This window comes from Gadus chalcogrammus, chromosome 1 (genome assembly GCF_026213295.1).
Source record: "Gadus chalcogrammus isolate NIFS_2021 chromosome 1, NIFS_Gcha_1.0, whole genome shotgun sequence".
Taxonomy (NCBI): domain Eukaryota; kingdom Metazoa; phylum Chordata; class Actinopteri; order Gadiformes; family Gadidae; genus Gadus; species Gadus chalcogrammus.
Window position 1 is genome coordinate 22,442,893 of NC_079412.1, and position 26,833 is coordinate 22,469,725.

At 48.5% G+C, this 26,833-nt stretch overlaps 2 protein-coding genes across 2 annotated transcripts in view; one reads left to right on the forward strand and one right to left on the reverse strand.

The window, feature by feature from the left end:
* The window catches only part of vps13d (vacuolar protein sorting 13 homolog D), a 57,390-nt gene extending 39,641 nt beyond the window's left edge, over positions 1 to 17,749 (forward strand). Inside the window, exons 51-70 of the mRNA XM_056593002.1 lie at positions 1,167 to 1,297; positions 1,702 to 1,877; positions 2,720 to 2,843; positions 3,800 to 4,041; positions 4,648 to 4,747; positions 5,207 to 5,364; positions 5,676 to 5,784; positions 6,200 to 6,370; positions 6,849 to 6,962; positions 7,549 to 7,698; positions 8,101 to 8,250; positions 8,620 to 8,716; positions 9,101 to 9,249; positions 10,748 to 10,882; positions 11,465 to 11,632; positions 12,563 to 12,695; positions 14,422 to 14,617; positions 15,334 to 15,465; positions 15,856 to 16,096; positions 16,798 to 17,749. Coding sequence (XP_056448977.1) covers positions 1,167 to 1,297; positions 1,702 to 1,877; positions 2,720 to 2,843; positions 3,800 to 4,041; positions 4,648 to 4,747; positions 5,207 to 5,364; positions 5,676 to 5,784; positions 6,200 to 6,370; positions 6,849 to 6,962; positions 7,549 to 7,698; positions 8,101 to 8,250; positions 8,620 to 8,716; positions 9,101 to 9,249; positions 10,748 to 10,882; positions 11,465 to 11,632; positions 12,563 to 12,695; positions 14,422 to 14,617; positions 15,334 to 15,465; positions 15,856 to 16,096; positions 16,798 to 16,929 — 3,008 coding nt within the window. The 3' untranslated portion in view covers positions 16,930 to 17,749. The remainder of the gene's footprint in view (positions 1 to 1,166; positions 1,298 to 1,701; positions 1,878 to 2,719; positions 2,844 to 3,799; positions 4,042 to 4,647; positions 4,748 to 5,206; positions 5,365 to 5,675; positions 5,785 to 6,199; positions 6,371 to 6,848; positions 6,963 to 7,548; positions 7,699 to 8,100; positions 8,251 to 8,619; positions 8,717 to 9,100; positions 9,250 to 10,747; positions 10,883 to 11,464; positions 11,633 to 12,562; positions 12,696 to 14,421; positions 14,618 to 15,333; positions 15,466 to 15,855; positions 16,097 to 16,797) is intronic.
* A 561-nt stretch (positions 17,750 to 18,310) lies between these two features.
* The window catches only part of igsf21b (immunoglobin superfamily, member 21b), an 11,472-nt gene continuing 2,949 nt past the window's right edge, over positions 18,311 to 26,833 (reverse strand). Inside the window, exons 3-10 of the mRNA XM_056596371.1 lie at positions 25,853 to 25,980; positions 25,433 to 25,551; positions 23,061 to 23,176; positions 22,124 to 22,712; positions 21,229 to 21,326; positions 19,854 to 20,046; positions 19,551 to 19,589; positions 18,311 to 19,411 (exon numbers count right to left, since the gene is read on the reverse strand). Coding sequence (XP_056452346.1) covers positions 19,320 to 19,411; positions 19,551 to 19,589; positions 19,854 to 20,046; positions 21,229 to 21,326; positions 22,124 to 22,712; positions 23,061 to 23,176; positions 25,433 to 25,551; positions 25,853 to 25,980 — 1,374 coding nt within the window. The 3' untranslated portion in view covers positions 18,311 to 19,319. The remainder of the gene's footprint in view (positions 19,412 to 19,550; positions 19,590 to 19,853; positions 20,047 to 21,228; positions 21,327 to 22,123; positions 22,713 to 23,060; positions 23,177 to 25,432; positions 25,552 to 25,852; positions 25,981 to 26,833) is intronic.

Genomic DNA, 26,833 nt, shown 5'->3' on the forward strand with positions numbered 1-26,833 from the left:
CACTCATCTGCAACATAGGCAAGTGGTCGCCCCTACTCCATACCTTCACTCATCTACAACATAGGCAAGTGGTCGCCCCTACCCCATACCGTCACTCATCTACAACATAGGCAAGATGTCGCTACTACCCCATACCGTCACTCATCTACAACATAGGCAAGTGGTCGCTACTACCCCATACCGTCACTCATCTACAACATAGGCAAGTGGTCGCCACTACTCCATACCGTCACTCATCTACAACATAGGCAAGTGGTCGCCACTACCCCATACCGTCACTCATCTACAACATAGGCAAGTGGTCGCCACTACTCCATACCGTCACTCATCTACAACATAGGCAAGTGGTCGCCACTACTCCATACCGTCACTCATCTACAACATAGGCAAGTGGTCGCTACTACCCCATACCGTCACTCATCTACAACATAGGCAAGTGGTCGCCACTACTCAATGCCGTCAGAGGTCATGTTGTCTAGTGCTGCACGATTAATCCAATCGAAATATCAGCCTTTGCAATTGTATAACCGCAAAAGGCTGCGATTTTATTTATGATTTTATTTATTTTTTAAAATATGTATTATCTTATTTATTATATTTATTTTATTTAGTTGTACTATTGAGAAAACCTAACAAGTTTGCACAGCAGAAATGCCTTTTATTTTGAAAAATATATATATTTTTAATTTATTTAATTTTGTAAAATATTGTTATTTTGCAAACAGTACTGTACAAATTTTTTAGTTTTTGTATTTTTTATGCTAGTTTAAGTTTGTCTGTTTGAGAGGAGAAAGAAACATTTTAAAATTATCAGTAATCTGTCTGCATTTTCCTTGATAACGAAGCAAGTAGATTCATCACACCATTTGTTGATTATATCGCAATCACAAATCGCAATATTGTCCACAATAACCGCAATATGACTTTTCCACCAAATCGTGCAGCAGTAATGTTGTCTAGACCCGCGACATCGTGTTTCTGTCTGGGGCGGTTGAATGTGTTTACTTCCCACACAGCGAGATTGAATTGGTGCTGTTTGTGATCCCTGGAGGAAAGTACAAGTTGATTACTTTTAGATGGTATTGATTTCGGGACCTGCCCAGTGTGCTGCGTCTGTGGGTCTGCTCTGACGCGGGGTGTTTCTCTGTGTTGTCTCGACGGCGCAGGCATCAACGTGCGCAAAGGGAAAGGGCGCTACCGGGACTCGCACATCGTGACCTTTGCCCCCCGCTACCTGCTGGACAACCGCTCCCGACACAAGCTGGCCTTCTCCCAGAGAGAGTTTGCCAGGGGCAAGGTGAGCCAACATGGCAGGATTATCCACTTCCATGCAATAATAACGTTAGGAACTTCATTAAAAACGATTTGCTTTGATAAACGATTATCAAAGCAAAGATATCAGGATTTTTCAATCATTGACATGAGATAACGTAATAAAAATGCTTCGTAATATAAGTACATTAAATTAGGACGTGCAGGGCAGTAAGAAGAATTAAGAAGGAAGAAAATAAATTATAATGAAATGATTCAGATGTTAATAATTTTCAACTTTCTTGGAAGTTGAATATTTCTGATTTAATAGTGGTAAAAAGTACTGTCCCCCAAACTTCCCCATCCCATAAACTTTTTGTAAATTAAGAATACAAAAACAACACACTAACTACCTCCAACCCCCCCCATCATGGCTGTCACTGTCTCCAGGGCACCAACAACCCAGACGGCTACATCTCCACGCTGCCCGGCTCCAGCGTGGTCTTCCACTGGCCCAGGAACGACTACGACCAGCTGCTGTGCGTGCGCCTCATGGACACGCCCAACTGCACCTGGTCGGGCGGCTTCGAGGTCAACAAGCCCAAGTCCTTCCACGTCAACATGAGGTACTGCCCACCATTGATGCCAGTAACGCGTTACTTTGTTTGGCAAAACCGTTTTTTTGGGGGGTTTTTTTGGCGGCAGGGGGTGTTGTCGCAGCTAAATGTAACTTGTAATCTAACTTAGTTACTTTTAAAATCAAGTAATCAATAAAGTAACTAAGTTACTATTTTAAGGAGTAACTAATAATCAGTAATCAGATTACTTTTTCAAGGTAACTGGCAACACTGCTGCCCACACACCTACCTCTACTGTACATGGGGGAGGTTGTCGCAGCTAAATGTAACTTGTAATCCAATTTAATTACTTTCTAAAATCAAGTAATCAATAAAGTAACTAAGTTACTATTTTAAGGAGTAACTAATAATCAGTAATCAGATTACTTTTTCAAGGTAACTGTGGCAACACTGCTGCCCACACACCTACCTCTACTGTACAAAGCTAGTGGATAGTGTCATGTACTGCGTTCCTTCCCCGATGTCCGCAGTCATTAACTCCTTAACTCATTCGACACAGAATTCAAATAATATATTGAAAGAAATACGATGCACAGACTCTGATTTAGATTGTAAATGTGTTGTGTATCCCAGTGTTAAAGGCACTGGGTTCGATCCCCAACATCCGCAGTCTACCTTGAGCGAGAAGCTCTAATCCGTACCCCTACCTCTCTTTAAAGATAATACCAATAAAGGACAAAAAAAACACCTTTATTTTTTAAGATTGAAGCTTGACTCAATTAGCTTCAGCTGAAATCCGAACCTTCCCCATTAATTGATCCCAGTCTTTCCCACGCTCGGATTGCATGCCATTAGGGGGTTCTTGTGTAAATAAAGCTTTGGTTTGGCAGGGACACGCTGGGGAACTGTTTCTTCCTGCGGGTGGAGATCACGCTGAAGGGGGCCACCTACCAGATCTGCTTCTGCGACACGGAGCAGTTGCCCCCGCCCTTCCGCATAGACAACATCTCGGAGGTACACAACGCTGCTACACACCTCTATACCGTAGACATGGAGCGTAGCATCAAGGTGCTAGGCTAGTATATAGTATATTATTATATATTATTAGGGAGGTTTAAACGCTGAGAGTTATGCAGGGAAGAGAAGGAATTCAAGGCAGTCTGAAGTATACAGATAATAAAACAGAAATCTTTGAAAATATATACTATTAATTTCTGCAGTCTCTTTGGTCCCCTTCCCAGGGGACCAAAGAGAATGTCGAAATGAATAGTATAATTATTATATTAAAAAATGTCTGTTATTAACTACACTTACATTTAGGGAATGACGCTTTTATCCATAGTGAATTACAATAAGTACACTTGTCAGAAAAAGAAGAAACAATATATCTCTGTCGGTAGTAAGGATGTTCACAGAAGCACTAACAATCGCTAGGTTTACCCATTCCTTGTTTCCAAAAAAGATAGCTAAGCACTATAACTAATTACGACATCCAATAAGTGTGTGCATTAACGGATCACTGGCAACCGTTTAAAAACCAACAGCTTGGACTACAATACAAACCCATCAAAACCCACCATGATGTGCACCTGAACCAGGCTCTGCCTTCGCGCCCTCCCCTCCCTGCCCCTCCCCTCCCCCCCTCTCCTCACCTCCCCTCTCCTCCCCTCCCCTCCTCTCCTCTCCTCTCCCCCTCTCCCCCCTCCCCTCCCCCACTCTCCTCCCCTCCCCGCCCCCCTCCTCGCCCTCCCCTCCCCCCTCCCCCATCCCCTCCTCTCCCCTCCCCTCCCCTCCCCTCCCCTCCTCTCCTCTCCTCTCCCCCCCTCTCCTCCTCCCCTCCCCCCTCCGTCCCTCCTCTCCTCGCCTCTCGCCCCGCCCCTCCCCTCCCATCCTCCCCTCTCCTCCCCTCCCCTCCCCTCCTCTCTTCTCCCCTCCCCTCCTCCCCTCTCCTCCCCCCTCCTCCCTCTCAGGTGCCGGTCCAGTTCTGGCAGCATGGCGTGGTGGACATGCGCCTCCACACGGAGGTGAAGGCGGGCGCCGTGCTGGACTACGCCTGCGACGAGCCCACCCTGCCCCCCTACCTGGCCCTCATCGCCAAGGGCGCCGGCTCCTCGGAGGTCACGGCCGACATGAACTTCTTCCGGGAGTACAACAAGCTGTACTACGAGAACTTCATCTACATCGCCGCCTCGTACACCTTCACGCCTTCGCAGTAGGTGGAGCGCCCGGCCCGAGGCCTCTGGGGGGTTTCAGAGAGCATGCTAGCATGTGGTGGAAGAGATGTGGTAACCGCAAGGTTGCTAGTTCGATCCCCGGCTCCTCCTAGCGTCGAGGTGTCCCTTAGCAAGGCACCTAACCCCGACTGCTCCCAACAAGCTGGTTGTCGCCTTGCATGATTGACTCCGCCGTGGTGAATGTTGCCTGACCGTGCGTGAATGTCAGGCAATATTGTAAACCGCTTTGGATAAAAGCACTATTTAAGTACAGTCCATTTACCATTTATGTAATGGTTTGATTCTGTAAGCTCCTCCCAACCTTGGATTTAGCTTCCCTCACAAAGAGGAAGGATCCTTCTCAACAGAGTATTTATAAGGATAATTTCCCGGTGATTACCAAAAGTGTCAGTTGATACGTGTTAGTTTGGGTGTGTTGCTTGCTTGTGGCTCAGGATTTGTGTTGGCGCTTTGAGTGATAATGCTGTAGACAGGCTTAGTTTCACTCTTTCTTGGGATGCTTTGTGTCTAAGCGAGGCGACATAATAAGCTACGTTTGGGAACATGAAGGGCATTCAGTGGAGGTATTCTCTGTGCGTTCCCAGGGATGCGGGGAAGAGACCAGGCACAAAGGACCAGGTGAGCTGCTCTGAGCTGGTTCTGGACGTGGAGACCAAGACTCAGAGGGTCATCCTCAAGAAGAAGGTATGGGGGTCTTTTCAAAACAGCCTGTCTCTTCAATGATAAATAAGTCCTTGGCTATGGATTACACCGGGTTGTGTGTTTCTGGCAGCCCCTGGGTTCTGTATTTTCTACCACTAGGTTCTGTATTTGGCAGCCCCTAGGTCCTGTAGTTGGCAGCCTCTGGGTCTGTATGTGGCAGTGTGTTTGGCATTCCCATGGGCTCTGTGTTTTCTTAACCTTGGTTGTTTATTTGGCAGCCCTTGGTTCAGAATTTTCTATCCACGGTTCTCTATCATCAGCCCCTAGGTTCTGTATTTGGCAGCCCCAAAAGTTCTGTATTTTCTACAACTGGGTTCTTTATTTGGCAGCCATGGGTTCAGCTCTTTTCTACCCACGGTTCTCTATTTAGCAGCCCCCCTGTGCGTGTTGCTAATCCTCCATCCGCTCTGCTCTGACCTCCGGCTGCGTTCCCTCCACCAGGAGCCGGGCAAGCGCTCCCAGCTGTGGCGGATGACGGGGACGGGGATGCTGTGCCACGAGGGCTCCTCCCCGCCGCAGAGCAAGCCGGCCCAGCCGCGCCCGCTGGACTCCTCCCTGGTGCTGGACATCGCCGGACTGGCCGCCGTCTCTGACAACAGGTGGGGTCTCCTTCACCGGCCAGCGGTCACCGGTCACCGGGCGGCCATTTTGGTTCCCCTGGGGTTCTGAATGCTAGCTGGGGTGGGGGGAATGAAATCTGACTTCTGTATTTGGTGGGGCTTTAATGAATCGCTGATTTAAATAATGACAGTTTGTGGGGATGCAGATATCAAACAAGTTTTATTATATTTAGTTCATTTTATTAAAATATAATAAACTTCAAGATGAAATGACTTATATTTAGACAGTTCATATTCTTATTATAATTTGAGGTATTATAACAGATTCCCCCCCCTCCCCAACTGTCTAGCTATGAGCCGTTGATGCTGCGGAGGCCAGACTCGCGGCGCAGCACTACCCAGACGTGGTACTTCAGCTCTGGGATGCTCACGTGCGGTTTACCCCGGCTGGTGGTGCAGGTGAGTCAGGTCTCCTAGGGGTGAACTCTGGCCACAGCATTGACCTCAAACTGCTCAATGATCTTGTCATGAGTCATCCAGTTAGTAGGAAATGGATGCTTTACAGGTATTTCACAAATGGTTACATGTTGGAATGTACATTTTTCTATTTTATTCAAATATATTTATGAATATATATTACATTTAATTATTGATTATTGTGTTATTTCTTTATTGGCAAACTATAAGTTTGTTTTAATAGAACCCATAAAATTGTAAGTGTTCAACAGATTTTACTTTACAACCTGTAGATGGCAGCAAACTCACAGAATTAGTCATTCAATCTACTATCCCTTTAACCACTCAATAATAAATAACCACACAACTGTATCATCCATCCCTAACTCCGAACTCCTCCACCCACCTCCGCCACCAGGCGCAGGGCGGTGTCAGGGGTCTGTATGACGGAGCAGTGGTGGTGCTGGGTCCGGACTCGGGCCTGATGGCTCCGGAGCCCGAGCAGCAGTTCATCAACCAGAAGATGAGGCCGGGATCCGGGGTGCTGTCGGTCCAGGTCCTGCCCGACGGACCCACCAGGGTCCTGCAGGTGAGAGGGAGGGAACCACGGGGACCGATAATCGGAATAAAAGGAATACACACCAGAAGGAATATACAGTGGCTTCAGAAAGTATTCAGCCCCCTTCACTTTATGCTTTTGTAGATTTAAATTAAAATAGATAAATCGATACACGATTAAAAAGTAATTACTGGTAATGACAAAGCTCTATCACTTTGTCATGTTTTCCGAAAATCATACACTGGTATATCTCATTAATCATTACACGTGTTCAGACCTATATATGACATTTATGTCCTGTAGTTATTAATTAGAAAAAAGACTAGGCCTCTACTGAGTTTGATAAAGCCATGAGCACTTCTCCTACTTTATCTTTGCACGGGAGGAGATGTGATTTAATGAGACCGGTCCCAGTGTCGCTTCGCTGTCCAGCTCCAAACAGGCTGTCATCACCCGCCCCCCCTATGTCCACCATCTCCTCTGACCTCGTCCGTCCGTCCGTCCGTAGATCAGTGACTTCAACCAGCGGCGGTTGGTGCGCACCTCCCCCAGCCTTGAGGGGGAGGGCTCCCGGGAGGACCTGAAGAAGAGCCGGAGGACGGAGCTGGAGCAGGAGCTGGAGGTAACCTCAGGTCTCGTGATGGATCCTCGTCAGGGTGGAGCGAGGTCTTAATGACCTGACAGGAATAGGGCTGGGGCGACGGGAACAGCGTGCGGGGTGTGATGTGTCAGCCTCTCCGCTGGGCCCGACTGCCTGTTCTGTTCCCCAGGTGTTATCCAATCAACGCGCAGAACGTTGAAGTGAGAAGCTGCCATGTGACCGTAGTCGTCGGTCGGATCTCTGTCTCAAGGAGACAGACTCATCTATTATGCACTTATAATTCACAACAAAATAATTATATTACTCTCAATTTTCTGGTTCCCATAGCTACTCTGCCCTCCCTCCAGGTGTTGTTTAGAACTTCGGTCATGCAGCACGTCCAGTTTGAACGATGTCGTTTGACTGTTTTCAGCCTTGCGTTGGATAAAACGGACAAAATGTATTTTCAACACAGACAGAATCAAGAAAAATCACGAGCTTTTATCATCATTATTACTCAGTTGTCAAAAACTAAACACAGAGTGAGGAACACCTCCACGGTATCCATCGTCCGTCTCAGCCTCTCCCTACTGCGGCCCGCGCCGATGTGACCCCACCTGTTCCCCAGGTGTTGGTGAACCTGGAGGAGGGGCTGGGCGTGTCTCTGATCAACAAGCTGCCCGAGGAGCTCGTGTTCACCACGCTGGCCGGCATCGACGTGCACTTCACCCGCACGGCCAGCAACGAGGTGCTGGAGCTCAGCATCCAAACCATACAGGTCAGTGGCGCTAGTGGGGGTCACCTGACCCAAGACCTTCATGGTGATTGGCTGTTGACCGAAGCACATGACCCAAGCCTTGAATGGTGATTGGCTGTTGACCAAAGCACATGACCCAAGCCTTGAATGGTGATTGACTGTTGACCGAAGCACATGACCCAAGCCTTGTATGATGATTGGCTGTTGATCGAAGCACATGACCCAAGCCTTGAATGGTGATTGGCTGTTGACCAAATCACATGACCCAAGCCTTGAATGGTGATTGGCTGTTGACCGATGCACCTGACCCAAGCCTTTCATGGTGATTGGCTGTTGATCGAAGCACATGACCCAAGCCTTGCAATGTTATTGGCTTTTGAACCGAAGTATTTAACGTTTTTTCGGTGCGTTCGTTTTCGCCAGGTTGACAACCAGCTGCTGGGCACCACCCAGCCGGTCACCCTGTGTGTGACCCCCATCTGCAGCGAGGACAGCGCGGTGGACACTAGTCCCACCCTGCAGGTCAACGCCGTCAAGGTGCCAAGCGAGCTCATGCTCACCGACCTCTTCAAGGTAACCACGGAGACCCGACAGAGGGGAAACACCAACCGACAAAAGCTTTGTATGATTGACGATTCAAATTCATGTGGTTTATTTTGCATTCGAATTTAACCAAAAAAAGCTAAAACATGTTGAGTGTTAACTGAGTGTAGTATAGAATAGTCTAGTTGGGTAAGGTATCCGAGTCCCAGCTGTGAACCCAGGTTGTGGGTTTGAAACCTGTTTCCATCACTGAGCAAGGTGCTCTAAACCCTAGCTGCACCTGTATCTCAACATCTTCGCCAAGTCGCTTTAGATAAAAGCCTCTAGCAAAATGACGAGATTAGAGTCCAATGATTGTAACCAATTTAAATAAAGGTTTTTTAATTGTTTCCCCCTCAGCATCTTATGATCACTGCCCGGCGCTTCACGGTCATCATCGAGGAGAAACTCCTGCTCAAACTCATCAGCTTCTTTGGCTACGGACAAATGGAAGCAGGTACGCCTATTACACTATTCTTATTATAGTTTTGTCTGTGTGTGTGTGTGTGTAAATGTGTGTGTGTGTGTGTGCATGTGAGTGAGAATATTTTTTTGAATGAAGGGATTAGTTTTAGGGTTTCAAGACGTAAACAAGCTTATCGTAATTGGAAACAAGAAACAGCATGCATTCATTTATTTCAATATATTTTTCCCAAATTAAATGTTTGTGTTTATTCAAAATACAATTTTTATGTACATGTATTTCCATCTTATTTCACGATTCTTGAATTTCTCCATCCGAACGTTTTGTGAGAAACAGTATGAACAGTAGTGACTTCAACAGCACTAGTCAACACAGGGTGGGTATCTGAACTCAGAGTGTCTCTCTGTTCTGAATCAGAGCTGGAGAAGCTGGACGAGAACGTGTACGAGAGGCCCAGTGAGGACCTGTCCAACCCCAAGCGCTACTACTTTGAGAACCTGAAGATCAGCCTCCCTCAGGTCAAACTCAGTGTCTTCACCTCCAACAAGCTGCCCCCGGACCTCAAGGTAACCAGGCTCTGCCTCAGCCCAGAGACAGACAGACACAGACAGACAGACAGACAGACAGACAGACAGACAGACAGACAGACAGGCAGACAGACAGACAGACAGACAGACAGACAGACAGACAGACAGACAGGGCAGTGACAGACAGACAGACAGACAGACAGACAGACAGACAGACAGACAGACAGACAGACAGACAGACAGACAGACAGACAGACAGCCAGGGCAGTGACAGCCAGGGCAGTGACAGCCAGGGCAGTGACAGACAGACAGACAGGGCAGTGACAGACAGACAGACAGACAGACAGACAGACAGACAGACAGACAGACAGACAGACAGACAGACAGACAGACAGACAGACAGACAGACAGACAGACAGACAGACAGACAGACAGACAGACAGACAGACAGACAGACAGGGCAGTGACAGACAGACGGACAGACAGGGCAGTGACAGACAGACGGACAGACAGGGCAGTGACAGACAGACGGACAGACAGGGCAGTGACAGACAGACAGACAGACAGGGCAGTGACAGACAGGGCAGTGACAGACAGACAGACAGACAGACAGACAGACAGGGCAGAGACAGACAGACAGACAGACAGACAGGGCAGAGACAGACAGGGCAGAGACAGACAGGGCAGAGACAGACAGGGCAGTGACAGACAGGGCAGTGACAGACAGACAGACAGGGCAGTACCAGACAGACAGAGCAGTACCAGACCTCAAGGTAACCAAGGTCTTCCTCTGACCTTTTGTTTTAGTTAAGGTGCCCTGATTCAATAACAGATCGAAATGATGCTAGCAATAATGCTTCCAACATAGTCGCTTTGTATTTGGAAATGCTTTTAATACATTTTCCAGAAAATATCTAAATATGGTAACGTTGTAGTGATTTGTTGGTAATGGGAGTGTTTTTTAAGAGCTGAGATAAGGAAATACCAGGGATAAGACAGCATTTTGTGGTGTGGCTAGCTTCACTGAATCACTGATGTAGAATGTGTGAAGCCATCTGTGCTCCCCTGGGTTCCCCTCATGGTCCCCCATAAAGGTCAGGGTTCGGCCACTGTGCTGTCGGCCGTCACGTTGCCGTGGCAACAAGCCGTAGCCTTACGCGACGAGGGAAACATTGACAAAACATATAAAGGGATTTAATAATAACTGGTTTAGGTCTTGCCGCACTGGGATGGTTTCTCAGTGCAACATTTTTGCACTGAGAATAATACCACAGACTGTATTATGCACTACAATCAACCGTGGCTGGTACCACTATCAGTTGATCACTTTACTTTTCTGTTACTTATTTTAACTTATTTTTCTTTCTTGTTTTATGTATTTTTTTTACATCTATTTACTTTATATCGTATTGCTCCTGCTATGTGTGTGTTGAGGTACCAAGCATAAGAACTTTACTCTACAAGAATAATAACTTGATTCTGATTCACCCCCTGCGTGTGTGTCGTCTCCCCCCCCCCCCCCCCCCCCCCCCGACAGGCCCTGAAGGGCACCCTGGGGATCCCGCTGGTACGCTTCGAGGACGCGGTGATCAACATGTACCCCTTCACCCGGGTGCACCCCTACGAGACCCAGGACATCATCCTGAACGACATCCTCAAGCACTTTAGAGAGGTCGGCCCACTGCGGAAAATCACTACAACTACAAACAACTAAACATGAACGAATCACATCAAACATGTAACAAGTCACGTATCGGTTCGTCCTCCAAGAATACGCGATTCCCGACGCTGTGTTCTACCCACATCTCTACCTGTAACCCGAACACATCGCACGTCTCTGCACCCTGACTCTTGGTCCACCTCCCAGTTCAATTGCAGAGGGCCCAAAACATTGTCTCTGATTGGTCGAGTCCAAAACGTCCATCAGTGCAGTCCATTCTGCACCACCTTTCTCGTTCCACTCTTGGTGCTCACGTGGTTGCCGGGTGTACCCACAGCTTTTTCTGTATAAGCCTACACCACCTTATATGTAATATCAAACCCAAAACCCTAACCGTAAGTGCCATTAACAGAGGTGAATACATACTTAATGGCATCAAAGACTACATAGAAGCTACACCACCGTATGTGTAGCATAAAATCCACCCAGCTCTAAGCACCATGAACAGAGAACCGGGGTTAGTACACACTCAACGACATCAAAGACCACATAGAAGACCGCTTCATTAGATGATCCCTCTAACCCCGCCCCCAGGAGCTGATCAGCCAGGCGGCCCAGATCCTGGGCTCAGTGGACTTCCTGGGGAACCCCATGGGGCTGCTGAACGACGTGACGGAGGGCATGTCGGAGCTCATCAAGTACGGCAACGTGGGCGGGCTGATCCGCAACGTCACGCACGGCGTCTCCAACTCCGCCGCCAAGGTGAGCCCCCTGCCCATTGGCCCAGTGCCATCAGGAAGAACCAGGGGCAGCCAATGAGCAGCTCAGGGTTTGTTTAGGGATTTCAGATGAAGGTCATAAGGGGGGTCTTTCTGAAGGTTCTAGGTCAGGTTAGCTGGTGTGGGGATCGAACCCAGTAACGCTTGGCTGTGCGTCGACCCCCCCCCCCCCCCCTAGCCTCTACGCTACACCATCCTACCCCCTTTAAGTGTGCTGTGAAGCTACATGAGAGGGACTAGTGGAACATAGAGCACTGATTGATTGTTAATTGATTAGGATTCAGATGAGCATTGGTTTGATCTGGGATCCAGCAGCAGTCCTACTTTGTAAGAGCAGAACTTCTGGGGGGAGCAGCCTTCAAGAGGCAGAGTTATGGCTTGCTTGATGGATGTCACGGGGATATTGTACCGAGGAAAAAGCAATTTGCGCGAGTGGATGAAGCTTTCAGAAGAGGATTTTAGACTTTAGATTTGAATCTTAAGTCTGATTTGTGAGACTGGCGTTGGTCTGACCAAGCAAACCATCTGAAGTAAAACCCCTTTGGATGGTTCCAATTATCCTCTCTGTCTGTCTGTCTGACTGTCTCTCTCTATCTCGCTCTCTCTCTGTGTCTGTCTGTCTGTCTGTCTGTCTGTCTGTCTGTCTGTCTGTCTGTCTCTCTCTCTTTGTGTCTGACTGTCTCTCTCTCTCTCTGTCTCTGTCTCTGTCTCTGTCTCTGTCTGTGTCTCTCTCTCTCTCTGCCTCTCTCTCTCTCTCTCTGCCTCTCTCTCTCTCTCTCTGCCTCTCTCTCTCTCTCTCTCTCTCTCTCTCTCTCTCTCTCTCTCTCTCTCTCTCTCTCTCTCTCTCTCTCTCTCTCTCTCTCTCTCTCTCTCTCTCTCTCTCTCTCTCTCTCTCTCTCTCTCTCTCTCTCAGTTTGCTGGGACCCTGTCCGATGGCCTGGGTAAGACCATGGACAACCGCCACCAGAGCGAGCGGGAGTACATCCGTTACCATGGCGCCACCAGCGGTGAACACCTGGTGGCGGGCATCCACGGCTTGGCTCACGGTAGAGTTCACCTCCAAAGATATTCATCCATCCATCCAATCGGTTCATGCTCTGTACAGTTACTCTTGATTCATTTAACTACATTAAAGAATGAGTTTGACAGTGAATTCAGGTGTGCCTTTAGGAGCAGGTTAGGGTGTCTTGCCAATGGATATGTGGACATTGGGGTTTGAATCCAGAACATATTGTCACAGAGTTGAACAACCTCGCTACTACAATATACTACCCCCCCCCCCCCCCCCCCCCCCCCCCACCCCCCCCCTCCCCCCCCCCCCCCACCCCCAACCCCCCCCCCCCCCCCCCCAACTCATACACAAAGCACAATGAGTAACATTTCAACTTGCTCTTAGATTAAAATACTTGGAATTATCTGTAGTCAATGCTGATCGATGGGGATTCCAATAAAGTTAGCAATGAAACCTCTCAATGTTAACAAGAATCTTACTATCTTACTAACCCCCCCCCCCCCCTCACATCAGCCCAGCTACGCGTCACACAGTTGCTCAGCCAGTGAGTGGACAGAGCTCTGCTATTGATGTTGTTTGTCTCGCCTAACGCGTGGTGACTTCACTTTAGATCCCAGCAGATGCCAGCATCACACTGTGAAATCTCTTTCTATTTATTGTTCACTACCTTATCACGCTCTGAATGCACATCCATTGTTTGTGGATCAAACCCACAACCTTTTGGCTTGGGGGGGGGGGGTGGGGGGGCTGAACCGTAGCCACTAAGCTACCCCCCTCCAGCCCCCAGCTTGTGTGACTATCTAACAGAGCTCCAGGTGCATTGTGGGTATAGAGGCCGATTCACTCTGGTTACGTCACTCTTATGTGAAAGGCGTAAGGGGCCTGCTGGCTTTATCTGCCATCAGGTTCATTGATAATAATAATATTGAGAATAAGTCGATTGGATACCAAGCCTAGTGTTCGCGGGTCACAGTTTAATCACTCTTAATAATAAACACAATGCCAGTGAGGGCCCTGCACTTAGGAGAGATGAAGACCGCCTAATCCCCCCCCCCCTCCTCCCTCAGGGATTAAAGTTATTTAATAATTCCAGTGACGGAAATAGCTGTCCTCCCCATCGTGGAATCTGTAACCTAAAACAGAGTTTAAATACTGTGTGGGGACACACAGAGAATGAGCTGATCCAAGTCTAAAAGTCTATTTACCGTCAAATAGATTACTTCATACTGTAACTACTGTCATTTGTAAACTATACGACAATTTAAACTATGCTACTTTAAACGATACTACTATAATTAACAATAAGTACTACTTGATAACTGATAATAGTACTTGACTGTATGCTTAACATACTACTATGAACTCTATGAACTCTCTCTCTCTGTGTCTCGTCTCTCTCTCTCTCTCTCACGTGCGTGCTCTCGCTCTCTTTATCTGTCTCTGTCTCTCCCTCTCTCTCTTCTGTTTCTCCCTCTGTCTCGCTCTCTCTCTTTATCTCTCTTTCTTTCTCTCTCTCTCTCTCTCTCTCTCTCTCTCTCTCTCTCTCTCTGTCTCTGTCTCTCTCTCTCTCTCTCTCTCTCTCTCTCTCGTTCTCTCGTTCTCTCGTTCTCTCGTTCTCTCGTTCTCTCGTTCTCTCTCTCTCTCTCTCTCTCTCTCTCTCTTGCCCTCTCTCTCTCTCTCTCTCTCTCTCTCTCTCTCTCTCTCTCTCTCTCTCTCTCTCTCTCTCTCTCTCCCTCCCCCCCCCTCCCCCTCCCCCCCAGGTATCATCGGGGGGATGACCAGCATCATCACGTCCACGGTGGAGGGGGTGAAGACGGAGGGGGGGGTGAGCGGCTTCTTCTCGGGCCTGGGGAAGGGTCTGGTCGGCACGGTGACCAAGCCCGTTGCCGGGGCGCTGGACTTCGCCTCGGAGACGGCGCAGACGGTCCGGGACATGGCCAGCCTCAGCAACCACCGGTACGGCCCGGAGGACCACGGGAGGAGGGGGGTCCTACCTCAGAACCACGCGTCCTCTTCCTCCTGCTTCATAGCCATAATAAATAATAATAATAACAATAATATGTTTACACTCAAGGTCGCTTTACAGAGTCGTGAGAGGACACACAGAACCATAGAGCACAACAAGAAGTACAACAACACAAATAAACATAACTCATGCATACAGAGGGTCTATGGATGGTCCGTCCAGCAATGGAATAGTATACACTGCTTCTCATGTTGACATGTCAACATGTTTAATCACACCCTCCATCTTCATGATCCACTAGAGTAGACCATCATATGGCATGTCAACATGTTTAATCACACCCTCCATCTTCATGATCCACTAGAGTAGAGCATCATATGGCATGTCAACATGTTTAATCACACCCTCCATCTTCATGATCCACTAGAGTAGACCATCATATGGCATGTAAACATGTTTGATCACTCCCTCCATCTTCATGATCCACTAGAGTAGAGCATCATATGGCATGTCAACATGTTTAATCACTCCCTCCATCTTCATGATCCACTAGAGTAGACCATCATACTTCATCTAAGCCTCTCTTGCCACAATGTAACACGCGTGTTATATTTCTGTTTGGCCGTCTTAATGAAAGACTGCAAGCATTTGGTGTGTCTCCCGACTGTATGGGTGTTTAGTTCTGTGGTTGTTGTGTGGCCCCCAGGCTCGGCGTGCAGCGTGTGAGGAAGCCCCGCTGCTGCAAGGGGCCCCAGGGCCTGCTGCCGCGCTACTCGGCCACGCAGGCCAACGGCCAGGAGCAGCTCTTCCACCTCACCGACAACATCCTGCAGGAGTTGTGAGTCCAGCTCCTCCTCCTCCTCCTCCTCCTCCTCCTGCTCCTACTCCTCCTGCTCTTCCTCCTCCTCCTGCTCTTCCTCCTGCTCTTGCTCCTCCTTCCCCTCCCGCTCCTTCTTCTCCTCCTCATCCTCCTGCTCCTCCTCCTCCTGCTCCTCCTCCTCCTCCTCCTCCTCCTCCTCCTCCTCCTCCTCCTCCTCCTCCTCCTCCTCCTCCTCCTCCTCCTCCACGCGACCCCACCCCTAACATTGGAGCGTTACCAGTAGTAACCATAGCGTTCCATCTCCCCTGGCAACAATCCACAGCAAAATCAGTTCAAAAAAAATATTTCTGAACTGAAATCTGCGTTTTGTCTCCGCCCCACCACCACCACCTCCACCTCCGCCCTTAGCTTCGTGGCGGTGGAGCCCATGGACACCTACTGCGTGCTGATCTCCTCCAAGGTGGTGTACTTCCTGAAGCCGGGCGACTACGTGGACCGCGAGGCCATCTTCCTGGAGGTGAAGTACGACGACCTGTACCACTGCCTGGTGTCGCGCGACCACGGCAAGGTGTACGTGCAGCTCACCAAGAAGGCCGACAGCACCAGCAGCGGCGTGGCCATCCCCGGACCCTCCCAGCAGAGGCCCATGGTAGGACCCCCCGTCCCCCCCCTAAAACCAAGCACCCCCAAACCCTCCCTCTCACCCCCGAGCATGTGACCGTGGGCTCGCTGGAGACGGCTGCCTTAAGAAACGGTGTTTTACTGTTTGAGCATTGAACAGTAAAACACTCTGCATGTGTACAAATGAATTACAGTCTTCAACACACTTATTCAGCGATACAAGTCGCCTTGTATTGCAACGGGATGGATATTTATCGATGAAATACTTTAGATATATCTTCGATATACAAAAAGTGTAGCTATTTGGAAGGTCTTGTAAAGGCCCTGTGTGTAGAAACAGCCCGATGGAATCGCTGCCGTGAGCGAACTGAACTACCAAACACCAACTGTGTGGCGCATGAGTTCACGGGGGCGTTGATGTTACCGGCATTGCGGATTGTGTTAAAACGATGTGTTGCGGAAGCCGATGCACAAAATGTTGTAGGCCTCGAAATGGGGTCACACGCCAAAGAATGGTAGGGAGTTGTTATAGCCACCCACCCTTATACATACCTACCTTTAAAGTGTAGCGCAAAGTCCCCTCTGGCCCCCCAATTATTATACTCCCTCCAACCTATCGCTCCCTCCTCAAAGTGGAGCCTCATTCGTCCGTTCCTCTTGATTGACAAGCGATCCGGCCAATCGCGCTCTGGGACTCGGAAAAACCTCCGTCCTGTCCCCTTCCTCCAGGTGCACATCAAGAACGAGAGCCTGGCGGTGAAGATCTCCCAGGAGGTGAACTATGCCAAGAGCCTGTACTACGAGCAGCAGCTCATGCTGCCCGCCAGCGACCTCCACGACAGCCTGCTGCTCGACCCCTGATGGACGGAGGACGGAGGACCGGGAGGCTGGCGGTGACCGTGGCGACGGTGATGGTGACGCTAAGAAAGGCCCACCCGGAGGTGTATTGCGCTGACACTATTCACACTGCAGGAGAGGCCGCCAGCTACGAGGGAACCGTCAACGTAGTTTGTTTCTCTTGTTTACCTGTTTAAGAGGTATCAGCCTTCTGTTATTCCTTGAAGGCTTAACACTTTTGTAGGACGTGTGTGTGTGTGTGTGTGTGTGTGTGTGTGTGTGTGTGTGTGTGTGTGTGTGTGTGTGTGTGTGTGTGTGTGTGTGTGTGTGTGTGTGTGTGTGTGTGTGTGTGTGTGAGAGCAGGGTGTGTTGCTCACTATAAGGGAACAGCAGACGGGTAGGGGGGGGGGGGAATGTGAAAACCAAAAGCTTTACTGTGTAGAGAGAGAGACGTTTGGTGAGTTTAACTAACCTAAGACTCGACTTCGTTAAGCCGAGCGTGACTAGGGTGAATGATATCTTCAACTGCACTGTTTGTTTGTGTAATTCTAAAAGAAAAAAAAAAAGGCAGAATCGATTGAGATTAATTTAACTTGTACAACCATGTTTATATGATGCTGATGACGGCCTGTGTACACTCTGTATAGATCATCCTATGTAGATAACGCTAAACCCTCACAACACAACTCTTTGTACATATCCCCCCGCCAAGGGGGAAATATTTAAGACAAAATACACTGGTGTGATGTAACTAATGGCCTTCAAAAATATATATTTTGTGTATTAACGAAACGCTTCCTGTCTGAGCGGCGATGATCAATATTATGCACTGATGTTGTGGAAGGGGAGGGGGGGGGGGGGTCAATGCTACCCCCCTCCCCCCCAGCCCCCCTCCCCTTGTTTCCTTTTAACAATCATGGACTTGTCACTTTATTTTTATTTCTTACACTTAGGTTTTACTTGAGTGTCCCGGTATCAAGTGAGGGGTGAGCACACAGGGACTAGTAGGCTTCGTGTAAGCGTCGCCCACTTCATGGGGTCGAGTTGTTTCGTTGTCTATAGAGAAGTACAATTTCCACTCTGGTCAGATGTGAAGGTTTAGCAGGACGAAGTTTTATTTGTGTGTCCCAACAATAAGTGATCAATCCACTGCTACTTACAATAAAGATCGACAGCCGCACTGCACTCCTGGTGTGGGTTTATGGGCGGATGTTTGCCTGTCCGTGTGTGTGTGTTTATGAATACATGATTGCGTTCGTGTGTTTATGAGTGGATGTTAGTGTGCGTTTATGAGTGGATGTTTGTGTGAATGAGTCAATGTTTGCATACTTGTATGCGTTTATGAGGGAACTTTTGCAGACAAGTGTTTATGAGTGGATGTGTGCGTGTGTGTTTATGAGTGAAAGTTTGCAGGTGTGTGTTTGTTTTGTTTGTGATTGGACGTTTCCGTGTGTGTGTGTCAACACTTAACACTTACAGAAAGACAACAGACAGTTTGATAGTATTTATTAATTTTTTGTTGTAAAGGTTCAGCATGAATGTAAACTACAGAGAGAGCACGGAAACATGAATAATCCTGCGAGTTGTAGACTGTGAGTGTGAGAACCTTCTCTCCTGGAGATCTGGTCGCGTCAAAGACCAGAGCTATTTATGTTTTACGTAAAGTCCTACTTTCCTTCCTCCAAACATTTGACCAATCAAAACGCTTTGGTCGCTAAGTGGTTGCTAGGATATATTGTGGTTGCCAGGATATTTCTGGTTGTTACAGTTAGGATTTGTATTTGTTTTTAATGTTCAGGGTTTAAAAAAGAACTGATTCTGCTTTAAAGCCGAGATGCAAACTTAAATTATGAAAATAATATAAATCCGGATATTGTGTTGCAGGCACACTAGTAATCCTAGTTTTCCTCAGCTGCTGCTCACAGGCTCAGGGGTAAATGTATCTCATACCAACATTTTTTTCATGTTGTACATTAATGCAGCGTTGTTTTGTTTTACACACCAATCAAAACGCCAACCGATCTCAAAACTGCTCCAACTACTCTGCCTAGAACCGAGTTTGTATTCATCAAATGAATCAAATCTTTACATGTTCCCTGTTGATTCATAATTGAAAGAGAAAGGAGATGTCATGAATTTGCAGTCAACCAGCCCCTACAGCGCGCCTCCTCCATCCGTATCAGAAGGACGCTGCCTCTGACGACGGCCGTTCATTCCTTCACATCCTCACATCTCTGCCCCCAAGGAACAGCGAGGACATATGGTTATGTTAGCCACCATAAGGGGTCTGGGTCCATGCAGCAGTAGAGATCCTCCAGCCAGAAGATGCACACACACACAGACATACAGTACACTCACTCACTCACGCACGCACGCACGCACACACGCACTGACACACACGTGCATCCTGAAGGTCACGTGAGGTGGTCTGTGAACATCAGTAGCAGGGTCAGGAGGCAGATGGAGGTCATGCCTGGAGAACGGTGGCCGTGCCCTGCGTTCGTGTCTGAAAAACAGGAAAATATGATGACTCATGATTACGGGGAGGCGGTTTTAAATTAAAAAAACACAACATTGTGCCCGGAGCGGTAATGTGCAGGAAATTGTTTTAAAATAACATTTGTAATATCTTTCTTTTTTTTTACCGATGAGAAGCTTTTTTCCTTTCTTCAATTTGGGGTTTTCTGTAATAAAAACAAACGAATGACCCAAACCGTTAGACAACAAAAACATCGGTTAGAATTGTGATGTCGCTAGTGGATGCTTTTTTTAAGAAGTTTTAGTTTAAGTAGTTCTGTTCTCCTGTTGGTTCCCGCTGAGGAACCGACAGGAGAACAGAACAACACGAGTCCCCCTCAACACGCATCCAAACGTAATGCAATGCAGTAGTAAAATCAAACGAAAGAAACAATTAAAAACAACAGTTGCCCTTGACAGAGCGCCCCCACCGAACACGATGAGGCGGGTGTGCGTGTCGGTGGAGCCCAGGGCGTTCTGGGCCGTGCAGCGGAACATGGAGCCGTTGAGCTCGGCGGGGATGCGGTCCAGGACCAGCTCGCGGCCGCGGTGCTCCAGCCGCCCGTCAAGCAGGGTCCCGCCCACCCGGGTCCAGGTGAACAGCGGCTCAGGGAACACCTCGTTCTGCGGACCAGTGGAGAGACCAGTGAGACCAGGGAGGAGACCAGAGACCAGGGAGGAGACTGGTGAGGAGACTAGTGAGGAGACTGGTGAGGTGACTAGGGAGGAGACCAGTCAGGAGACCAGTCAGGAGACCAGTGAGGAGACCAGTGGAGGAGACCAGGGAGGAGACTAGTGAGGAGACTAGTGAGGAGACCAGTCAGGAGACCAGTCAGGAGACCAGTAAGGAGACCAGTGAGGGCAGTATGGGGTATGACCAGTCAGACCAGTGAGGGCGGTATGGGGTATGACCAGTCAGACCAGTGAGGGCGGTATGGGGTATGACCAGTCAGACCAGTGAGGGCGGTATGGGGTATGACCAGTCAGACCAGAGAGGGCGGTATGGGGTATGACCAGTCAGACCAGAGAGGGCGGTATGGTATGACCAGTCAGACCAGTGGGGGCGGTATGGGGTAGTGACTGCAGACGACATCAGAGATGAAGATTCCTATTAAATATCAGAATGTGTTGGAGTTGTTTTGTATTTAACCACAGGGGATTTGATGTATTTTAAAACATATGTTTCGCAAACAAAGCGATGCGTAAAAGTAGAGTTGTTAATTGAATATAACAGCTTCGAAGCTGTTGTTATATCCATGTCAAATATAATTATTTCAAGCAAAATAGTAACGTGTCTGCATGTTATTATGTATCTTAGGCAATTAGTTTAGATCCCTATGCGAGGGTATATTGTACAAGGCTCCCCGAACAGGTTAGGGCAGGCCCTTCTCAGGACCTTCACACAACAGCTTAGCTAGCTTATTTTAGCCATTTAGCATTTGAAAAGAAAATGTTAACACAATAATGATGATCCCTATTTTTCCCATATCTCTTATTAAATCCACGTTGAATTTATTTTCCTTTTAATTACTTGCATAAATAAAAGGTACAAAGTACTTACTTTGTACATTAGCATGATATTCCCCTATTGGTATCACCTTAGCTTAATCTGAACTTAACTTCAGCGTAACTTTATGTGTATACGTTTATTATGGTTAAATAAAGCCCATTCTCGTTCTCCCGTCATCTTGAGCGGAGCAGTTGTTAGAGCAACAACAGCCCGGACCTCGGATCACTGAAGACCTCTGTGTCGTGTGTTCTTAAGCGTGTGCACTGGGCGGAGTTCACTCCAGATGTTCAGCTCACCGGAGAGCCCAGCTGGAACCCCTGGACCGCGATGCGAACCGTGTCCCCCACCTGGGCCCTGCTGGGGATCGTGACCAGCTTGGGGCCCCGGGGCGACGCTGAGGAACCAACAGGAGGACAGAACAACATGAGTCACCCTCAACACACATTCAACGCAGCAATCCGATGCAGCATTTGAGGTTAGTCTTTTTCGCGTCCAGCATCTACTTCGAATTGCCCTGGATCGTGATTGGTCGTCTGATCTAAAACGACGTGAACGGCTGTTTTATGTAACTGCCTTTTGAAATGAGAACTGAGAAGTCTTTTGGAATCGGATGCATGTTCGCCTTTATGCGGCTCTACATGTCTCCGTATGTGATGTATTATTTGATTTCTTCCATCATGTTCATGGGGGGAGATCCAAATAGTTTCTCCCTTCCAAGTTATCTGTGCACAGCGGGGAGTCTAGCTGAGCCACGAATCCTTCACCCGATCAGGCGATCGTTTGATAAACAAGACTGGGGTCGTTGCCTAATATCCGCAGCCTCACCTGTAGGCATGCTACAGCGAGATGCCCCCAGCCCCTCTACCTGCTCCGTACTGACTGACCTGTTCCTTTGCTTCACTAACAGCTTCGCTAACTGTTCTCAGCCATTGTCAGCCATTGTTAGCCATTGTTAGCCATTGTTAGCCATTGTTACCGACAGTAAGTGACAGATAGCGACAGTTAGCGACAGTTAACGACAAATAGTGACAGTGAGTAACATTTCGAGACAGTTAGCGAATGCTAGCGACTGTTACAGATAATTGGCGACAATCAGCGATTGCTAGCGACTGTTAGCGACAGTTGGCGACAGTTGGCGACGGTTGTCCTTCGGGGTTGGGCGGGGGGTTTTGCAGCGTTCCGGCGTCTCACCCAGCGTGACCTCGGCCTGCATCGGCATGGACAGCGCCGGGTGCTTGACCTCGCAGCTGAACAGCGCCTCGTTGTCCAGCTGGGGGTTGAGGCTCCAGGTGAGCAGCGCCCGCACCTCCATGGTGCCGCCGGCCGCCGCCTGCCGCCGCTGCTCAAAGTGGTACAGCGGGTCGCTGCTCTGGACCCAGCGCGGGAACTCCCGGCTCACCACCGTCTCCGGGATGCTCTCGGTGGTCGTCACGACGACGGCGGCGGTGGTTACGGCCCTGGGCTCGGAGCGCTGCGGTTCCTCCGCGGCGGTGGTGGGCCCGTCCCGGCCCTGCCTGCTGGCCTGCTTCCGGTTCCGTTCCGGGAGAGGGTGGAGGCGCCTCTGGAGCTTGGTGTCGTCCAGGTCGGGGCCCGGGAGCTGCTGCTTGGAGCCCATGGGCCCTGTTCTGGGCATGGTGGGGCCCCCTCGTTCTTGGGGCTTCCTCCTGCCCTGGGCTTTGGTCTTGGCCGGCGAGGAGGCGGTGGTGGTGGTGGAGGAGGTGGAGGTGGAGGAGGTGGAGGCCACCACCTGAATGGGCTCCCCGTCCCGTTTGAAGTACACCTGGAGGGGAGGACGGAGAGCTTCCGGTTTAATCTGGAGTCAACGCTGATAGAGGAGCAATGTGGAGGCAGGCAAGTGAGGTCCTGGGTGGTATTCACAGAAAACCGGACTCTACAAATTAACCTTAAGAGACGAGTATAAGGAAGATCCATGAATTTATTCAGCATTCTCAAGAGAATATCTGATATTATGTATTAAAATTAGGTATATATATTATATTAAGTATATTCCACCTGCCTTACAGCAAGAAAACACTTTTATATATTTGTATGTCGCGTAAGAAATTCAGGCATCCATATTTTTGTATCATTAGTCATGAGCTTAAAAATTAGAAATTGGTCATCTCACCACAGGAGCTGGCTTTCCTCCCGAGACGATGCAGACTAGGGTGAAGTTCTGGGCCTCGTAGCGACTGAAGGGGGCCGGGGTGTTGGCTGCCAGCACCCAGATGGACCTGGGAGGCACTGGAGGAAGGAAATACAGGTCATTGTTACCACTCCAGAGACGCATGCATAGAAATACATGTGTCTACTATGGGAACTTAGAGTTTCCAACTTTAAAGGTTTATAACCCTAGCATGGCATTTGTAAAGGTGTGATCCACAAGATTTTATTTTATACGTGAAACATAGTAAAGGTGCATTATTTTCTCTCTGAGCAGTAGAGGGCAGTATTACGTACAATTTATTCTCTTTTTATAATTGTACTGTAATTGTATTGCTGAAGATGAAGGCAAGAGACCTGACAATATCTGATACAATGGTTATAAAACTAGGCTACAGGATAAATAGAATTTTGTCGACTCCGTTGAAGACACTTAATAACATGTTGGCTCAGCGCATGGGACGCCATGGCACGCTGACACCTTTCCCTCGAAGTTATAAGCCGATTTGTCAAAGTGAAAAAAGGTAGATTACTGCAGCTTTAAGCCTTCCTAATCCGTCGTTTTTTATTTTTCTAATATTAAGGGAATGATGGCCATCATCATCATCATCTCGTCCTCAATCACAGGTGCATGATGGGGTGCGGGACGGCGAATATGCAAAAACGTACTATGCTGCACATATGAGAATATAAACATTTGATCCCTTGAACCTTGCTGTTAAAGCCTCTGTAAATATTCAGGACTTTGTTTTAGGTCTCTTTCATCTCAACAATTGGCAATTATAACAAATAAACAGGGCGACTTTTATTGGTAGGCCTGCCTACACAGGGGGTCCTGTGTAGCTCCCCTGGGAGAGCAGGGCATTGACACTGCCAGGGTTTGAGGTTTGATTCCCACTGGCACCACCCACCACTAAAGAGTATATGGATAAAAGTGTCCACCAAATAGCTTTGCATTTTTCTTTATATTTATCTGGGTGTCACATGAAGATATAAGATAAGATACACTTTATTATCCTTGGAGGGAAATTTGTCTTGGTGTCCAATGCTTTGCATAAAATAAATAACAATACAAATAAAGACAATGCATTCATATAGGACACAGGCCCCATATGTCATGCAAGATACAAGATACAATTCACATAATATAGTGATGGTTTAGGCACGAAGACTACTTTCCCTTGAAGAGATTCACTCTGCACCTGATAAAACCCATCAAAACCTCTCCAGGAGACTATACACCTTTAAGATATTCACAACTCTAGGTGATCTCCAAAGCATTCAGGATGAACTCCTCGTAAACCCATCAGAAGGACGCCCGTCAGTATAAGTACGCCTGCTTCCTTCTCTTCTCTTTGTATTCCAGGCGCTACCTTCGTTCGAACCCAACTCCACCCACCCACCTCCAACATACAAAGAGGTTAATCCCCCACCAGCCTACTTCAGAGCCTCATCGGTGCCAGTCCCATCAGCATCAGCATCACCACTCCATAGGATGGTCTATCTCTTACCTTCCTCCATTCACATATATCCCTTAATTCATGGAGTCCTATTAGTTTTTACCATTTATAATTCTTCTTTTTCTGTGCGTTTTCATAAACAAGAGAGACACAATACATGAAACGACAACAATAGTTGCACCATTTACAACACAAAACAACGACAATGAAAACAATAACAAAGACAACAACGATGACCTAGAGTTGGGGGAGGGGGGAAAGGGGTCACAGTGTGCTCCAATGCACCCCAATGTAATGTGCCCGTTACAGTGGGGTGCGGACATGTCACATGTCAGCGCCCATCGGATGATTCTTAAAGGGGACCTATTATGCTTTTTCGACTTTTATGACCTATAAACGTTGTTATAATGATTGATAGTCATGTTTAACCATACTAAAGTGTCAAATAATGACGTACATGCATTTCGACGTATTCCTTGCTGACAGATGTGCAGAGCGCTAAACACTCGGGACAACGTTTCACATTTCCGGGAAATCATCTACGTAAAGGCACTCCTGCCACGCCCCCATGCGCCTGGTCAAATCTGCCCGCGCGTGCGCTTCAAGGAAGGTAACCAATCACAGCGGAGTTGGGTTGGCAGGAGGGGGGCGAGGGGGCGGAGAAGGACGAAACCGAGCGTTGACAGAGAAGGCTGAAAGCGCCCAGATGAGAGGAAGAGTTTCCCGGAAATCTACATCGTTTTTTGTGTATGGTTAAACATGACTATCAATCATTATAACAACGTTTATAGGTCATAAAAGTCGAAAAAGCATAATAGGTCTGGTCCCCTTTAATCAATTGACAGATAGACAGGAGTCCCGTTAGTCTTTCTCCTACCGATGACGGTGAGCAGCACGCTGCTGGAGCCCAACACCAGGGCACTGCGGGACGCCTTCTCGTACACGCCCACATGGCACTCGTACACGCCGTCGTCTCCCAGCTGCACCTCCGGCAGCCTGCGGGCACGTCGCCGTGACAACGCGGGGGGACATGGCCGTGACATTGCCGTGACAACACGGGGGACATCGTCGTTACATCGCCATGAAAACAGTTAGTTGGATCTAAATATTGAAACACTTCGTCTTCATTACATTTTTATTTCGCGGTTGGTGGTTTTATCCTTGCGTACTTTATATTCAATAGTAATCATAATCAGTCGTGTCACACTAGAGCACATGAAAACCTCACCACATGAGGCTTCATGTGGTGAAGCCTCATGAAGCCCCCCCCCCCCCCCCCCCCCCCCCCCCGGCTTACCGGACGGTGGACTGGTATACCAGCTCCTCCCGGCGGGGGCTGGCCTCCATGTTGGAGGAGCTCCGGTTGTACATGGCGTCGTAGGTGAAGATCTTCTGCTTGCCGCTCCCGACACCGCCTAGCCGGGACTGGCACACAGAGGACCACAGCTCAACCTCCCGCTCTGGGGTCGGCTTAGCTCAGGAGGTAGAGCAGTTGTCTCGTGACCGAAAGGTTGCTAGTTCGATCCCCAGCCAACCTCCTAGCTGAGTGTTGATGTGTCCCTGAGCAAGACACTTAACCCTAACCCTAACCAACCCTTGCGTGGTTGGCTCTGCCGTCGGTGTGTCAATGTGTGTGTTTATCCAAACCGATGCAAGTCGCTTTGGATAAAAGCGTCTGCTGCATGCCCCTGATTGTAAAGGAAACGCTGAGGGCCACTGGTGTGAGACAAGCTGAAGGGCCGGAGCTCATAGGAGCTAAACATTCAGGGGTTTGTTAGGTTAGCAGTAGGCTTTTGAGTCTGGGTTCAGGGGTCATTTTTCGGGGATCCCGATGCAGGAGGCCTGTGTCTGAGGCCCCGGGAACCGTCCTGGCACTGTGGGTTCCGTCCTGGGTGAGGTCCGTATCTGAGGTGGTCCTGGGGTCTTTTTAAGGGTCCTAAAACCTAACCACAAACCCTAACTCGTACCCATATCATAAAACCAAACCTTAAAACCAAACCCTAACCCCAAACCCTAACTCATAACTCTAACATAAAACCAAACCCTATCCTCAAACCCTAACTCATAACTCTAACATAAAACGAAAACCTAACCCCAAACCCTAACTTTTAACATAAAACCAAACCATAACTCGTAACTCTAACATAAAACAAATCCCAAAACGTGACCCTAAACCACAGCCATACCGCCCCATATATATGCATCTAATAAAGTAAGCCTGCCGTAGACGATCCTACTACTCTTCCAGTGCGTCCAGATGCTGCCTCTATTTCCCTGT